At 44.6% G+C, this 18,159-nt stretch overlaps 2 protein-coding genes across 2 annotated transcripts in view; one reads left to right on the top strand and one right to left on the bottom strand.

Moving 5' to 3' along the window:
* LOC119165617 (glutamate receptor ionotropic, kainate 5-like) overlaps positions 1-18,159 on the bottom strand; it is a 199,057-nt gene that overhangs the window by 137,708 nt on the left and 43,190 nt on the right. The window lies entirely within an intron of this gene.
* The window catches only part of LOC119164920 (uncharacterized), a 62,177-nt gene that overhangs the window by 2,259 nt on the left and 41,759 nt on the right, over positions 1-18,159 (top strand). Inside the window, exons 3-7 of the mRNA XM_075873303.1 lie at positions 5,078-5,154; positions 8,121-8,253; positions 15,409-15,557; positions 15,912-16,011; positions 17,850-17,971. Of these exons, the coding sequence (XP_075729418.1) occupies positions 5,078-5,154; positions 8,121-8,253; positions 15,409-15,557; positions 15,912-16,011; positions 17,850-17,971 (581 nt within the window). The remainder of the gene's footprint in view (positions 1-5,077; positions 5,155-8,120; positions 8,254-15,408; positions 15,558-15,911; positions 16,012-17,849; positions 17,972-18,159) is intronic.

The following is an 18,159-nucleotide window of genomic DNA, read 5'->3' as shown; positions in this document are numbered from 1 at the left end:
GTGGCCGTTCGTCCATCTATTCACCACTCCAAGTACCACCATCTCGCATCTTTTCATCATATATTCCGCATACGCACCGCCATCCAGCGGAAATTCCAAAGACTAAACGAGAGGTGGCGCACGCACACTTTCTTACGGCTTGCGCTTCGTGTCTGCTTCCCACCTTTACCCACCTCGAGTTCATGCTATATACTAGTTCACTGTATTCATGACACTGCGGCCCAACGCTCCCTAAACCTTTCTAAAACCAAGGAGGTTATGCCCAGCGAGTATAACGTAGCAACCCTTTCTTGTCAGATAGTGCTCAATGTACATGCCGACGGCTGCTTAGGGGGAATCAGAGACAGAAGAATTCGGCTTTTAGTTAACGCCGTGACACGCTGTGAATTTTTCGTTGTTCAACAACGCACAGAAGAAATCTCTCACCGGCACCACCTTGGAGGTCAAAATGTAAGACTGGTTACACAATACGAATACTATACTACGACTATGAGAGACGAACGGGTGCCGCCATAAGGAGCTTCGCCCCTTAAAAAAAATCTTACTGAATTAATTCATCGATTCTTGGCCGATCCCCCTGAGTGGGTACGAACCATGGCTGTGGAATCATCATCATTACGACACTGCCTAACGCACAATCTGTGTGCAATTTTGTATTAAGAGCAATGCCAACTGTGGTCGACGTTTTGGCTATCGGCAACTGTAGCAATGTAACGTTCGTTAAATATTGCCACACAAACTTGTAGCGCTCATGGGCTTCGCACGCCACTCTGTGCATTGCAGCCGCCGCGAACCAGGCTAAACGCTGAAAGCCCCGTTAAGACAAGCGAAGCCAGCCACAGTGCACATGCCAGCACTGCATGCGAGCGAATCATAGGCGTGAACTCCGGCCGAGGGGCCAGTGCGCGTAACGGAGGTAGAAAGCCAGGGCTCGTGGTATCGACAGACTCTGCGTTCGCTCATTCTATAGGTTACGCCCAGAGACGTAGCTAGGAGGTAGCACTGTGTCCTCCACCCCACGTCAAAATTTTTAAGCCTCCCGTTCGAAGAAAAAAAAAAGGCACTAAAGGTCGTGACCCGTGCTGACGAACGGTCGTAGTATCCTTGAACCCTGTTCATACCTCCTATCACCTGCATAGCTTTTCGCACGTTCGCTGGTACAAAAGGTGACATAATTGATGCGCTTAACAACAAGTTACAGTGCAGGGAAGATCCCTGCACTGTAACTTGTCGCGTTGTGTATTCTGAAATAGAATCGTAAGGGTCAAGACCCGTTGCTGTGGGCGCGCCAGGGACGGCTTTCAGCCCTCCCATAGTAGAGTACCGAGTACTCAAATCGTTAAACTCTTCTTCTAAACACACAGTGTCCCAACGCATCGTGAACTAAATGCTGGCGCCGCTGATTCCGACCAGGTTTGCGTCTGTTCGAAACGCTCGTTTAGTGCCGTACAGCGGGGCAGAGCCTGATATCGCGTCTACTCAAGCTTTGGTGTCGTTGAAAGCACACTTTTCATATCGGGGCCCTGTTAAGCCTGTTAAGCACGGGTCCCCTCAGGGAAAACAAAGCTCATTCGTGACCAGATCTACTTTGAGAGCAGTGCAGCCCAACATAACAGCGAGAGGGAAGAGCAACAACAGCGCTCGTGGTGTGCCTTAACCGCAAACTCTTTGTGACGTGGGCAATACTCGCTTTACTCGTGGAATCTGCGCACCAAGGAAGTTGGATCTCCGTCGTATTACTTGCGACGAGCACCCACACTTACTTTAAAACGAAAGTAAATGATCCTAAAGCTATAACGTCCACCACTAATGATTGGTCATGTGTGCCCCTCCATGCGCAGGACACTCAAACTGCCCAAAGATTTCGACGTTTAGGTACCGATGTCAGAGTCTTTTAAAGTACCCAGGTTAGGGAAATTTTCTTGGCCCAACGTGGCCAAAATACGAAAAAATAACACTATGAAATCTCTGAAGTCCCGCCGACGTTCGTGTGCAGAGATTCTGGCACAAAAAAAATTCTAAATTTCCTTTCCTTTTCTATTAATAAACTTACTACTGTCAAATTAACGATAGTCGAGATTTCGAAAAATAACTTATTTGCTTATATTTTTTTCAATGTCTCTCTCTCGTGTCACTTCATCGTTGAGCACTAGGCTTCAACGGTGTTCAACAAGTTCTTTCATGAAGTATTCTTGCTTGTGTAGTACTTCGACAGTCACGATTTTAATTCACATGTACCTAATTACTCTACGCCTCTGACAAGGACTGCTTCCAGACCCATCTTGGAGGTTACTGAGAACTAAGTACAACTAGCCCGGTATATTTAGACTCATTTCGCTTCTGCACCCATTAACTGCCAAATTGTCGTCATCTAAGCACAAGTTTGTCAGTTAAATCCTCTTTGAAAATAACGCTTGAAACATTGCGCTTCATTATGTCCCAGACTGCCCGAACACAACAGGTTATTCATTTGTCGTTCTAGAACCACGTGCGCTTAGAAAAAGTAACTAATTAGATCACTTGGTAATCTACTATGGCAGGGCATAAATCCATCCTAGTCCTTGATTAGCCCCGCCGCGGTGGTCTAGTGGCGAAGGTATTAGGCTGCTGACCCGCCGGTCGCGGGATCAAATCCCGGATGCGGCGGCTGCATTTCCGATGGAGGCGGAAATGTTGTAGGCCAGTGTGCTCAAATTTGGGCGCACTTTGAAGAACCCCAGGTTGTCAAAATTTCCGGATCTCTCCCCTACGGCGTCTCTCATAATTATATGGTTGTTTTGGGATGTCAAACCCCACATATCGATCGATTAGTCCTTGATTATGAGTCAACTGTTTAGAAAAAAGCTTATTTACACTATATGCAAGAAGCGAAATTCCGTTACATACTGTGTGTAGAAAAAGTTAATGATTTAGAGTACGATGTACTCTACCATGGGAGAGCATAGAGCCGTCCCGTGGGGAACTAAAAAACTGCAGATGTTTGAGAGAATTTCATTTCCGGATATATTTTACATAGCTTAAGTGTACACCGAAAAATGGACAGTGATGATCAATGCGTACGTACAATGCAAGCTGTTATATACAGCAAAAAGAACGTATTTGCGCATACAGTGATGTACTATGCAAAAATTGTACGACAAAGACAGGACATTCATGAAAATCGAGATGATTAAACTTAAATAAACAGTAAGGCTATATGAACAAACAAGGCGGGTCATTCACAGTGTAGGGTGATGTTTTTGCATTCACCTGTGAGGACAGTTTGCTCTCTTGCTCAAGAACAATATTGCGCAAAAAAGACATGTTTTGAGTGAAGAAAAGGAAAATACACACTGCAATTTCACAGTGGTAGAAACTTTAGCCCACCTCCTCAAGAGGGGAGGAAAGGCATGGACACTGTTGTTTTTCACAATAATGAATCGCGTAGACCAGCACCGAAGGAAAGCCTTCTCTCCCAGCGTAACCAATTCTTCGTTGAGATGCATAGGCATTACGTTTCTTAAGCGATGTAGCAGAGGAAACATGGCTCTTTGAGCGTGTCCCCTCAAGCGTGCCAGTCCCCTCCGCTTCCATAGGACGAAGGCTACGATAGCCATTAAAAGTTCGACAAAGTTGTCTCTGTGGCGAGACTTCCATTGCATTCTTATTTGGGACATACTTGTTTAGAAAAAAAATTATTTACAGCATGTACAGAACACAAAGGCTTCATACCATTCCAGTAACAGGGCATATACACCTCGGCACATCTATATTTCACTACTAACATCACTACGTTAAAGTGAAGACATTTGCTCTAATATACATGACAATGTTGGCATATATGTACACAAGAACTCAATGCGATATCATGATACAATGGTATAACGATACAATAGATGCAATGAAACACGATATGTAACAAATGAAATCATATAAAACAACTCAATGGGCGCTGCTTAGCACCAAGTCGGTCGAAAAATCAGTTGTATCCTTTCGTGTTCCACCTTGACATACTTATTTAGCGAGTAATGACGGTACCTCGGATATTTATTGCGAGCGAACGTAGGTTCAGTGTTCAACCTACTCTCTTGTAATCTGTGCATGCTAGTCGTCCTAGTGTAAATGTTTGTAGTTGCTCGTCGACATGAAAAATTTGCAGGGCCTTCACTGCGTTCTGTAATGGCCGTTCCATCTCATCACAGCATGCAACGCAACTTTAGCTTGAAACTAGGTGCGGTTAACTAAATCTAAAATTATTGCAGTTTCACAGCCAAAGCATTGTCCACAGCAGCAATGCGATCCTAATGCGATCTTTGATATGATCAGTGGGCGTACAGCACGAGTCTTGCACGACGCTACCTCGTGGCCACATCAATAACATCAACCTTGCATACGTAACCTCGTATAGGTATCTCGGAATTCACATAACGAATAACCTTTCTTGGCGTACACACATTCAATACGTCACTAACAATGCCAATAAATCACTCGGGTACATACGCAGGAATTTTTCTAATGCACCATGCCATTTAAAGTTGCTACTTTACAAAACCCGCGTGCATAATTGTATTGATAATATCGTGAACATGCTGTGTTAGTTATCACCTTCAATTACGTATAATTAACCGAGAGACCCACTGCTATTTCACTTTGGGACCCTCGTCCTTTTGTATGTAATTCTGTAACTATGTTTCTGAAACTGATGAGCCTAAATCTGAAGTGTGATTGCTGCAATGTGAGCCATAACATTTTCAAAAGTGAAAAAAGTGGACATTTGTCCGACATTTTGATCATGTTCAGGTCGCCAATAAGTAATTTATTTATTTATTTATTTACTTGTGTTATAATAACGAAATTATATCGCGATAGATGTATGACCATGACAAAACAACATGACGAGTATTTTGAAATTCATATCGTGTAAGTGTTTTAATCACAAGTTAAATTGAACACTTTTCACTTCGTTACTTAAAACTTTTTGTGCATACATGTATTCTTCTGTACAGCGGGCAACGAGAGATTTTTCATTAAGGACCTGTGTGTGCGTAGTTCGGTGTCTACTTTTGCCTTTTCAAATCTTAAGTTCCCTTTTTTTCAGCGAAGATGATTCCAAACCTTCTCAAGAATTACAAACAGGGATGGAAACTTACAGCGGAAATCAGCGACTCCAGCGAGGTGAGAAAAACAAAAACGGCCATATCTACAAAGTGAATTACGTTAGAGGAGCTCGCTCGGAGGCACACGGGACGTTCCTTGAGACCATATCTGTAGGAAGGCTTGTTAACGATTCGGCACCTGATCTTTACAGTACGTCGAAGGTAGTGGTGTCATATGTGTACAGTTCGCCGGAGGCAGGATATCATAGATGAAATCACGAAAAAGAAATGACATGGGCCGGGCATGTAGCACGTAGGCAGGATAACCGCTGGTCGTTAAGGGTGACCAGCGGAGACAGAAAGCTAGGTGGCACGATGAGATTAAAACGTTCGCAGGTATAACGTGGTAGCAGAAGGCACAATACCGGTTTTATTTGGCAGATTGTGGGAGAGACATTTGCCCAGCGTTGGGTGTAGTCAGGATGATGATGATGATGATGATGATGATGGTGATGGTGATTCGATATTTCTAACGGGCACCGTTCGAAACCAGTGCAGATCGAATGAAACGCTATTCCACTCATTATTCGAAATTTCTAAACATTCGCACGTCCCTAGTATGAAAGCGAAAGCCTTAGATGACTCAGCAATCTTGAAATAGGACCGTCGGCATTGGTTTCATTGGCTCACACCGGAGTGGGGCAAAAATCGTGTGATGACGTAGCCTTATGACAGCATCATGACGACACAGGTTGACAAACTTCGAAACGCCGTCATGACGTGACTATGACGTCACCAAATGACATCGTTTCTTGGTCAAAAGTTGGCCGATCCCGGAGGCAATGCAAAACTGCGTTGGGTGAAGGAACATTTTGTGTGTGGGGGAGATCAATGCCATCGACAGAGCAGAAAGAAGATATGTCTTTCGCTTTCGAGTCGCTTCAGGTGAATGAACTTTTTCAAGAACACCACTTGCTTTCGGACATTATTAATAAGACCAATCATTTACTAGATATTCGATATTAACCAGATGTCGTTATAAATCAGTGTTATAAAATCAACTTTTTCTTTACGTGGCTTCTCCCAATTACGGTGAAACATTACATAGCTATATAAGTACATGCCGTGAGGAAATGTGGAAAATAAAAACCTCCAAAACAAGCTGCTCCGATTCTAATAGCTCTTCTAGTAGTTCCTACGCAACGCTACTTAATATGCGAAAAATGGTATAGATTTACTGCACATCACACAGACCCGATTGCATGGAATACATGTACATGTTCAGTTGTTGATCATTATTTGCATTTGCTCTATTGTATTTAGTATTGTTATTTTTTGAAATTCGGGCTTTCTTTGGTTTTATATGTTATTTGAGTTTGTACTGCTAACTGTTGACATTGCTTTCGTGTTCAAAGGTGAGAGTGGACCCTCTTCAAGCTGCCTCTTTCGGGGAGCAGCTATTACCTACAGTTATCCTTCATCAAATGAATTGACAAAAAAGAAGCATCATCATCATTATCATCATCATCATCATCATCATCATCATCATTATCATTATCATTATCATTATCATTATCATTATCATTATCATCATCATCATTATTATTATTATCATTATTATTATTATTATTATTATTATTATTATTATTATTATTATTATTATTATTATTATTATTATTATTATTATTATTATTATTATTATTATTATTATTATTATTATTATTATTATTATTATTTATTAGAATTCCCTCAGGGCCCGTAGAGCATTACAGAGGGGGTGGGTACAACATTTATAACACACAAGAAAAAAAAGACAAAATAAAGAAACAAGTGTCAGATGCGCAAATCAGGAAGGCAACATAAGTCAACTAAATATGTATAAGTAAGAATTCAAGCACATACAAGACAAAGATAGATAATGGAAACTGCGTATAGTTACAAGCATTGCTGAGAAATTGCAGTCTTGAATAACAAAGGGTCTGTTATTGTTACAACGGAAGAGGGAAGGTGGTTCCAATCGGCGGCTGTTTTCGGTAAGAAGGCTGCTGAAAAGAATTTGGTGCGGCAAAACGAAATGGCAACCTTATGCTGGTGATCAATGCGCGATGAGTGGTATGACGGTTGTGAAATGAGGTCTCGCTTCATTGATGGATTGTGAAAAAATATCTTATGAAAAAAAATGCAGTCGCGCCAGTTTCCTCCGGACAGTTAAATTGGGTAGGTCAAGGTTAGATTTCATTTCTGATATGCTAGCAGTACGGGAATAATTAGAACAAATGAACCGAACTGAGCGGTTCTGAACAGATTCTAACGCGTTGATTAAATTTTGCTGCACGGGATCCCATATAGCGGACGCGTACTCAAGCTTTGGGCGAATTAGTGATCGGTATAATAGAATTTTGAGGGACAGCGGAGCGCGAGAAAAGTTGCGGCGTAAGTATCCTAGCGTTCGGTTAGCGTTATTACAGATGTAGGTAACATGCGTGTGCCAAGATAGATTGTTGGTAATGTAAACGCCGAGGTACTTATATGAAGAGACATGCTGGAGGGGAACGGCGTTAATTCTGTAGGTACAGGGGAGAGAAATAGATCGCCGGGTTATTGACATGCATTTAGATTTGTTAGAGTTGAGAGTCATAAGCCATTTATTGCACCAGGTTGAGACAGTGTCAAGGTCTGACTGTAGAAATTGGTTATCATATTCATTGTTTATTTCGCGGTAAATTACACAATCATCTGCAAATAACCTTATAGCGGAGTTAATGCTGTCTGGGAGATCATTAATATATATAAGGAAAAGTAAAGGGCCTAATACGGAACCTTGGGGTACGCCGGATGTTACTTTAGAAAGAGGTGAGTTATAGTTAATAATAATAATATTATTATTATTATTATTATTATTATTATTATTATTATTATTATTATTATTATTATTATTATTATTATTATTATTATTATTATTATTATTATTATTATTATTATTATTATATTCGATTGTAAATCTTACGTCGAGCCCTCACTGCTTTCCTTTCAATCTCTCCTCAGAAAACTACGACCTATCTGACCGAGTACTACGACATGAGCTCGAAACAGGGCTTTCTCAGCTTCAAGCAAGACGGCGGTGACGACATCAACCTCTTCTACATGTCGCGCACCAGAGAGCTGTTCATATACCGAAGTAAGAGACGATCGACGTCGAAACTATAGCAGTTTTCCTCTTATCGTACTGTGCAAAGGGGACTGGCACTATTACGGCATCGCGCCTGGCATCTGTTACACAAGTTATCTAAGAAGAGCCTTTCGTGCAACTTACAGCAGTTTGCCGTGGTGCATGTTGTAGTTCTCAATAACAGTCCCGGCTACGACTCTATACAGTTACTGCATATGCTCCCTATGAGAGCATATACAGTAACTGTAGTGTTACTTTTATTTATTTATTTATTTATTTATTTATTTATTTATTACAAGTACCACATCGCCCATTGAGCATTGTTGTAGGGGGGTTACAGTATAAAATAGAATACAAAACAACAAAATTAAAAGCAAATAAATCGTGCATCACAGTATACAGGAGAAATCGACACTTGTAGTACAGCATTAGAACAAAAGTACAAAACACAAGATTATACAACGAAATCAGTAATTATACATATAAAAAATCAACAACCAAGAGAAGTACAAAGCCAACGTTAAATATATGGGTTATTTTAGCAGCTCAAAATGTTGTTTCAATGGCTGTTAGGAAATTAGAATCAGAGAATATTGGTATTTTTAGCGCATTCCAGTCACTAATAGAATTTGGAAAGAAAGAGTATTTAAGGACATTCAATCGACAGGTATATTCTCTAATTTTATATAAGTGATCTTTCCGTTCGGACATATAACTAGGCGTCTTTAAATACCACTCTTTATTTAGCCCAGTCTTACCGTGATATATTTATAGAGAAATTTAAGTCTTTGAACTTTCCGTCATCCACAAAGGGGTTCCCATCCCAAGGCGTGAAGAATTCCAGAAGACCTTATTCTAAAATTGTAGTTTCCTGTAACACCTGTAGCCCTTTTTTGCACCCTCTCCAAATTTTCTTTTAGTACATTCGTGAAAGGGTCCCAAGAAACACAAGCATACTCTAAAATTGGGCGCACATTAGTAATATACAGGGTTTTTTTGAGTGTTTGCGGCGCGTCGCTGAAATTTCTTTGAAAAAAAAAATGAATTAAGCGCGAAGCCTTGGCTGTGACTAGATCTACGTGACTCGTCCAATCTAGTGAATGTTACACCGAGATACTTAACTTGATCTACCTTTTGTACTGCGCAGGAATTTAAGTAATAAGACCTGGATACTACCCTGGATACTTGCTGTGATGCTGTGATTATGTGTTACTTGCTCTGATGACAAGCATATAATTATACATATACTTACGAGAATTCGAAGCAAATAGGTATATATACATAACTAGAGCAAATAATTGGATTATCCAATTAGGGAGAGTATACAGCGATGGTATACTATATATGCTCCCTACGAGAGCTTTTGCAGAAACTCCGTACTACTCCAAAGGAAGGCGCACCGACCGCAGCGCCAGCGAGAGCCAAAAAAAAATGGATGTGCAATTAGTTGGGCTGTGCCTGGTGGGACCTTCCTAAGCCAACGGCGCAGTCACCGAAGCTCTAAATCCCCGTTACGAAGTGTAGCATAGCCATGGTGTGCGCATAGCAGCGCCGGACCAGCAATGTGTCAACGTAGTCAGCAGAATGAAAAGAACGTTTATTCAAAAGTGTATAACGTATTTATAGGCAGCGTAGTGTTAGTCAGATAACGATGCGCACGTGGTAGTAGCAAAAGTCCGATATGGTGCAGGCGGCCAGCTGAGGCGTCAACAGGTGCGCGCGCGCACACACACAGAAACCGCGAAGACACAACATTCCTTCCCCCTTAGAATTGAAAGCGTTGTACTGTCTTGCGTTCTCTTGTTGAACGCCTGAGGGCTTGTTGGGCGACACCGGTACTCATCGGGACGGCCGTGATCTTCGGTGATGCTCGTTGTGCAGAACCAGCATCATTAGGGATGTGCCGAGAAGACATGCCTGCATTCGAGCTCACCGCTTCCGGAGGCGATGGTTCCGTTGCTGGGTCTGACTCGCTGGGACTTGTGGCAGTTGTTACTGGTGGCGAGTCCTGTCGCGGGCGAAGTTGATCAACATGCCGCTGGAGGACCCCGTCCGGAGTGTTCACGGTCACCATTCTCGCTCCAGACGTCGCCTTCACATTGCCAGGCGTCCATTTGCTCCCCGCACCATAATTGCGGGCGTATACGTCACTTCCTGGTAGCGGCAGCCAGTCCTCTTGGTCTTCTTTTGATCCTGTAAGGGCTGGAGGAAAACATGTGTCCAGCCGTGAGCGTATTTGGTAACCCAAGAGCAACTCTGCTGGGGATTTACCGCACTTTTGTGGCGTCCTCCGATAGTTAAACAGCAAGCGTATCAGATTCTCCTCTAGCTTTCCCCTCCTCATTTTTCGAAGGCCATCTTTTATAGTACGCACTGCCCTTTCCGCTGCACCATTAGACTGGGGGTGGTAGGGCGCACATCGGAGGTGCACTATGTTGTTGTTTGCTACGAATTCCTCAAAATCATGGCTGGAAAACTGAGTCCCGTTGTCGGACACGATTGTGCGTGGTACCCCAAACCTGCTGAAAATGGCACGTAAGCAGTTAATGGTGGTTTCTGTTGAAGCATGTGACAGAGGTACGGCTTCGAGCCATTTCGTGTGGGCGTCAACTATGATGAGTATCATTTTTCCGCCGATCGGCCCCGCGTAGTCAATGTGAATGCGGGACCACCTTTCGCCGGTTTCCGGCCACTTGACAACGGGCGCCGCGGTTGGCATCGGCAAATTTTGAACACAGTTCTGGCACTGAGTAGACACCTCTTCAATATTTCTGTCTAGGCCTGGCCACCAAAACAAAGAGCGCGCGACAGATTTCATTGCCGGCGAACCCTGGTGAGTCTCATGTAAAAGCTGCAGCACTTTCACTCTTGCTTCGGCTGGTATTATGACCCTATTGCCCCAATAAACAAGGTCATGTGCAACGGATAGCTCTAGCTTACGGTCAAAAAATGGCAGTATGTCCCTTGCCAGCCCGTTGGCGTGTCTGGGCCACCCATGTAATATGTACCGTTTGACTTTTGCCAGGACAGGATTCGAAGCGGTGTAACCCTTCAGCTCACGCGTTGTCACGACACCGTTGTTCAGCTGGTTTAGCGAGAGTACATATTCGGGTGGCTCACCGTCTTCGTCAGTTTCCGTAGTTTGCAGCGGCAGGCGGCTTAAGGCATCAGCATTCAGCATCTGTCGTCCTGGGGCGTACTGCAGCTGGTACCGGTAGGCCCCCAGCTGAAGCGCCCAACGTTGGATCCGGGCAGCGGCCATTGTGGGCGTCTGCCTGTCTGACCTCAACAGGCCCAGCAACGGTTGGTGGTCAGTCACCAAGGTGAATTCCCGACCTAGAAGGTAGTCGCGGAATTTAGTTACGCCAAATACCAGTGCCAGTGCCTCTCGCTCGAGCTGTGAATAGTTGCGCTCCGCCTGTGTTAACGTACGCGAGCGAAAGCCGATCGGCCTGTGGACGTTTCCTATCGTGTGAAACAAGACCGCGCCCACTCCGTATGGCGACGCGTCACACTCAAGTTTTAGTTCCTTCGAAGGGTCGAAATGGACGAGAACCTTGGCTGCTTTGAGGCTTTGCTTAGCCACCTTAAACGCAAGCTCTTGAGGCTGTTCCCAGTGCCAGCGCGCATTCTTTTCCAGCAGCTGATACAAAGGAAAAAGTGTGGTCGACATGTTAGGCAGAAACCTCGCGTAGAACGTGATCACTCCCAAAAAAGACCGCAGTTCGCTGACATTACGGGGGCTCTGCGCCTGCATGATAGCATCGAGGTTGTTCTCTGTCGGATGAAGCCCATCGCGATCGATGCGATGCCCAAGATAGGCAACTGCTGGGCTGCGCAGCTTGCACTTATCGTGTCTCAACTTTACGCCTCTCTCTCGAAACCGCTCCAAAACGTTTTTCAGCCTTGCACCACTGTCACTTGATTTTTCAGAAATGAGCACATCGTCAAGGTAAGCTTGTGCACCCAGCAGACCAGCTAGAACCTCATCCATTTTTCTTTGGAATATCGCGGGTGCAGAGGCTATTCCGAAAGGCAGTCGGTTGTAGCAAAAAAGCCCTCTTGGTGTGTTAATGACGCAAATTTTCTTTGCCGACTAATCCAGTGCCACTTGATTGTATGCTTCCCGTAAATCCAGTGTGCTGAAACAATCCCCATCGTGTAGTTGCGCAAACATATCTTCAATGATAGGCAAGGGATATTGTTCAGTGGCGCATGCGGGATTCACTGTGGCCTTGAAATCACCGCAGATTCTCACTGCGCCGTCTTTCTTAAGAACTACGACTATAGGTGACGCCCATTCCGAGTGTGCCACCGGTGATAACACGCCTAAGGACACTAACCGATCAAGTTCAAGTGACACGCGGTCGCGTAGCGCATATGGAATGGGTCTGGACTTACAGAACTTAGGTACGGCGCCTTCTTTTTGGTGCAGACTGACCGGAGGGCCTGTGATGAGCCCCAGTTCCTCGGAAAACACGTCGTTGAAGTCGTTGAATATGCTATTCACACTGGACTTCCCCGTTTGTTCTGTGGGCTCAGAGTCTCCTGTAACGCGAACCACCGGAGCACCAGCGGCGTTCAGCAGCTGAATTAAATCTCGACCACAGAGGCTTGGTCCCGCACAGTCTAACACGGTCAGCGCACACTCCGCCGTCACTCCCTTATGAGAAACACTGAGCGCAAGCTCCCCAAGCACTGGCAGTCGTCCTGTGTAGCAGGATAATTTCCACTGGATGGTCTCAGTTTCGGCCATTGGTCGCGGTGCTTCTCGTACAGTTGACGTGGGATAACACAAACGGGAGACCCAGTATCAACTTCCATGGTAAGCTGCACACCGCACCAAGAGAACGTTCGGCGAATTGGTGGCACCAGACAACTCTTCCGTTCCGAAGCCAAGGTCCAGATGTGCGCTGCTTCGTGTTCGTCGTCTGTCGAACCTTCCGTCCCCGTGAGAATGTTGGTTTGTGCCCTGCTTGCTGTTCCTTGCTCGTGAGAACCGCGGCTTCGGCATTTCCTCGCAAGGTGACCACGTCTTCCACAGCGATAACAGCGAGCGTTAGACCAGGTGCAACCGCTCTCATTGTGCTTTGCACTACCGCACCTTGAGCATTCTTGACGTGTAGCCCTCCGTCTCTCGTCTTGCGGTGTTTTCTGCTGATACGCTTGTACTTTTAACACTGGTGTCAATCCAGATCCGTTTATGTTTTTCACGCCACTATCTGCAGCTTCAGCTGAAAGGACCATCGCTTCAGCGTCTTCTAATGTTAATTCCCGCTTCGCAAGTAGCTGCTTCTGTAGTGCACTTGACCGGACACCACACACAATGCGATCTCGTAGCATGCGATTTAATGCACTGCCAAAATTGCAATTATCAGCTATTCGGCGAATGTCGACCAGGAATTCATTAATGGGCTCACCCTCCGCTTGACATCGACTGAAAAACTTGTAACTTTCTGTGATTTCGTGTCGCTTGGGGTCGTAGTGCTCACTCAACACTGCCACGACTTCTTCATAAGTCAGCGCGTTCGGCTTGCGTGGAGCCACCTTCCCTGCCAGCACTTGTATCGTGTGCGTGCTTAAGGCAGCAACCAGCAATGCTCTTTTCTTAGTCGAGTCTTCAATGGCATTCGCTTCAAAGTATGCTTCGACTTTGATAAGGTATGGCGTCCACTTATCTTTGCTCTCTTCGAAGTCCGGAAGCTGGTGGTGAGCCATGATCGCCTTGGATGCTCGATTTTTCGTAGTGTCAGGTTCAGGGTCGTCTTTTACTGCATGGGTGGTGAACATCCTCGTCGCCACTGTAGCATAGCCATGGTGTGCGCATAGCAGCGCCGGACCAGCAATGTGTCAACGTAGTCAGCAGAATGAAAAGAACGTTTATTCAAAAGTGTATAACGTATTTATAGGCAGCGTAGTGTTAGTCAGATAACGATGCGCACGTGGTAGTAGCAAAAGTCCGATATGGTGCAGGCGGCCAGCTGAGGCGTCAACAGGTGCGCGCGCACACACACACAGAAACCGCGAAGACACAACACGAAGCTTTACGAAACTCAGCGTAAAGCTTCGTAAAGCTTTGCGAAGCTTTACGAAGCTCGCTCGCTCCAACACCTTCCTCCCTGCTGAAAATTGGCTTGCACTTCCTTGCACATGTGCTACAATGAACGGGTCGTACTCTTGTCGCTGCTACTCACTTCGCCCCTGGCATCGTTGGATATGCAGTGCGTTTTAGCTACAGTCAGCGTCAAAGTTTAAAGACCACGACAAACTAGAGAAAGCCGAAGATTACCGCTGCGTTGTCAACTAGCATCAACAGCAACACGCAAACAGCAGCAGCAGCAACATGCTAGTAACGCATGATGTGCCGTTCGACCGACTACGAGTTGCGAATTGCTGACAAATTTCAAGCGTTCTAAGGCCTAGGTCTCTAATTTTTTGGTATTGCTTGTACCTCACTCTGCGACAATTAGGACTCGTCGCATCTACACGTCGCAGGAAATGCTTACGCGCACCTCATAGTTCTTGCCTGATTATTAAGTCAAAAGGCTTGTGTGTCTGATCAGTCGGAAAATCCGACGTTCAGCTGCGTCGTGAACACAATCAGTGCCAAAATCTTCGCGACATTAAATACAATGTAATGATGCTAAATCATTATGAGTACAAATTTAGGTGAATTCAGGTGGAATTTAATGTGAATCTATGTATGTCAAAGGGAATTGGGGCATAATCAAATTTATCAAGGGTGAACCGCTCCCTAATCAAGTGGTAATACCTTAAATCACTAAATAATCAAGAAACCTATCGTCAATCAAGAGTGAGTCAAGTGCCGTAAGTGGGAATTAAGGCATAATCAATTGAATAGGGTATTAACGTACATATAAAGTGAATCACAAACTCAATCAAATCTAAGTGCTTTGTAAGTGCTTCACAGGTCAAAGTGTAGGCTTTCACCTGTGATCCCCTTAGCATCATCTAAAGTAACCCGGTGACTATCCTTCGTTCATGCTGACGTCGCAAACGACGCACAGAACGTCTTTCTGTAGATGCTTGTGAATCACGTGACTTGCTGAAAATTGACTGTGGTTATCTTCTGCGATGGTATAGCCGCGTTCTAATGAATGCTCAAGTAAATAAATAGCACGACCAAACCTTCTTTCTCGGCAGACCACGAGTGCCAAGTCACGGATGTTCAGAATCCACCGGAACCTGTCAAATCGCTCATATACGAGTGGCGAACCTGGCGAGAGAACCTCACAATCCTGGGACCGTCCGCACTTTTTGCCAGGGCCTGGACGAGCCAGGGAAAAGAACTGGTAAGTTATGCCATCCACTCCTCACTAGCTGAGGTAATTTTTTCACTTGCTTTCTGGTTAACCTCTTTGCCCTTCAAACCGTATCTCTCTCTCTTTTTTTCTCTCCGTTTTGGGGTTTGATTATTACTCGCACCGGGCACGTGAACTGTTCCTCCTACACGTCTTCCTCGTACCTACCCGGACTTTCTTTGGTTTTCCTCGTACGAAGTACGACCCTGTTACAGTGTGACTGAGTTACAGAGCGACTTAGTTACAACCCTGGCTCAGTTAGAGTGCGACTGAGTCACAGTCCTAGGGCTAATATCAGTTAACCGCAACGTCACAGCTGCTTACGGTAATATGATCTCCTCCCAGTACTACCAAGGTCCCTCCGAACCCATCCGTGGAATCAAAAGCCTGCAGTGGGCAGCTTGCTACGCCGACGACACCGAGCCGACCCGGATCTGGTTTGCCGGTAATCATTTGCTTCTCACATATCTCTTCCTTCAACATGCTTGACGATTTCTCATTTTTAGGCCAGTAACATACAGAGAGAACATTAATGCGCAATCATTAAAAGAGGGAAAGTGAAAAAATAAACGTGCATGGAATGAGGATGATAAATTATTTCATTGAAGAAAGGGAGGACCAAAAGTCACTGATGGGGAGTCTGGAGGAGGGGTATAGGGATGATAGGCACACAATAAATCACGCGCGCCAAGCCGCTGCTAATACCGACGTGACAAGTTGATGAGGGTTCTCAAGAATGCCCTTTTGTACCGCTTCCAAATCGGGATGTAGGAAAAAATGCGTTGTTCTTGTGATAATTATGAATGACAATACAGTGTAGATTGACGTGATCTATGTTGGCCATGCATGAAAAGTGGCAAAAGATAGATGAGCAGGCGATTGAGGTGTCCGGCCACCTCTTCCATTCCGCAAGAGTCCGCTTTTATGAATTATGTGAGGGTGGCTGCATTTTCAGGTACTTTGTTAATTAATATTATTGAGCCTAACTTGCTTTGGGACGATAACTCGAATGCCCCAAGTTGTTTTAGAACAATAACTTTGATAACCTCAGTTGATTCGAGACGATAACGTCCGTGGCTTAAGTTTTTTTGGGGAGATCCACTCTCATAACCCAAGTTGTTTCGGGACGATAACTTCTGCAGCCCAAGTTGCTTCGGTACGATAATTTTCATAGCCTAGGTTGCTTTGGGACAATAACTTCCACAGCTCAAACTGCTTCGGGACGATAACTCACATGGCCTAAGTTGCTTTGGGATGATAATTCCCATAAACTCAACATAAGCATAACGTGTCTCAAAGTGAAAATGCAGAAATAAAACGTTGCTGTCTTTCTTCTTTTTCTCCAATAACTTTTGTTTTACACAACTTTTTTAATACCACGTTCAGCAAACGACTGGGTAAAACATGTCTGAAGTCTGCTATGTGTAGCCTATCGTAATTAGACAGTAGAGAGCATAGACTACAAGTGATGTTGACGGTAATTATAACTCATTAAAAGCTAATAAAGTACGATTGCATTCACAAACTAATTCTAATCTGAAGTGAAGTGTGGAAGGGAATTGGGTCGGGTATGGAACGGTAATTTACCGAGTAGTGACCAAAACTTCTCAACGACAGGGTGGTCAAGACCTGATGCGGAAACCGGAAATTCGTACCCGGAAGTCGCGCGACAAACCGAAAGTGGTGTTATTGAGGTCAGGTATAAACCTAATGTTACGCTAAAGAAGAAAGGACGTTGATGTAAGAATTTTCAGGGTCTCACGTACGTCCGAAAACCCGGATGCCATTATAAGGGTCGCTGCAGTGAAGGGCTCCGCTCTGGGTTCTTTATCCACCTCAGAAATTCGTTAACTTGCACCGGATGCGCGAAGTATATGGGCTTCCAGCTCATCGTTGCCATCACAATGCGTCTTCCGTGGCTGGGATTCAACCCTGCAATCATCGGTTCATCAGCACAGCACCAAAACCACTAAACCGGAGGGTAGAAATAACGCCAAAGTGGCGAAAAAAATGTATCGATGAAATTTTCAAGCACTTCTCAGACATTTACAACAAAGTCGCTGTTGACATCTTTTTTTTATTTGTAAAACATATGTTCCCCTTTTTTTAACAGCAGGGCACCAAAACCACTAAACCACCGCGGAGGGGAGAAATAACGCCAAGGTGGCGAAAAAATGTATCGACGAAATTTTCAAGAACTTCTCAGACATTTACAACAATGTCGCTGTCAGCATCTTTTTTTATTATTTGTAAAATATATCTCCCTTTTTTAACATTTTCCAGACTCCCAGTGGGATTTGGGTTACGGTACCTGGAAATCGCTGCCACTCAGAATCACTTCTGGATCGCAGACGGTTGACGTCATGATGCTGCAGTCTTATTTAGGAGGCGACGACATCTTGAAGGCGAGCAGCTTCCCGTACTGCTTATGATAAACCATTTCTTTCAGAGCGTAACATGGCGGCAGAGGCCTAAAAGTTGTGGGGAAGTTACGCGCAGTGCAGCATGAGGCATTAACGTCTAAGCAGATTCTTGTTCTTGTTCACCATATTCTGTGGCTCGTACACACTGTGAGGGATTAGCCAAGAGTTAC

The sequence above is a fragment of the Rhipicephalus microplus genome, chromosome 9 (genome assembly GCF_043290135.1).
Source record: "Rhipicephalus microplus isolate Deutch F79 chromosome 9, USDA_Rmic, whole genome shotgun sequence".
Classification (NCBI taxonomy): domain Eukaryota; kingdom Metazoa; phylum Arthropoda; class Arachnida; order Ixodida; family Ixodidae; genus Rhipicephalus; species Rhipicephalus microplus.
This window is presented reverse-complemented; position numbering and strand designations above follow the sequence as displayed.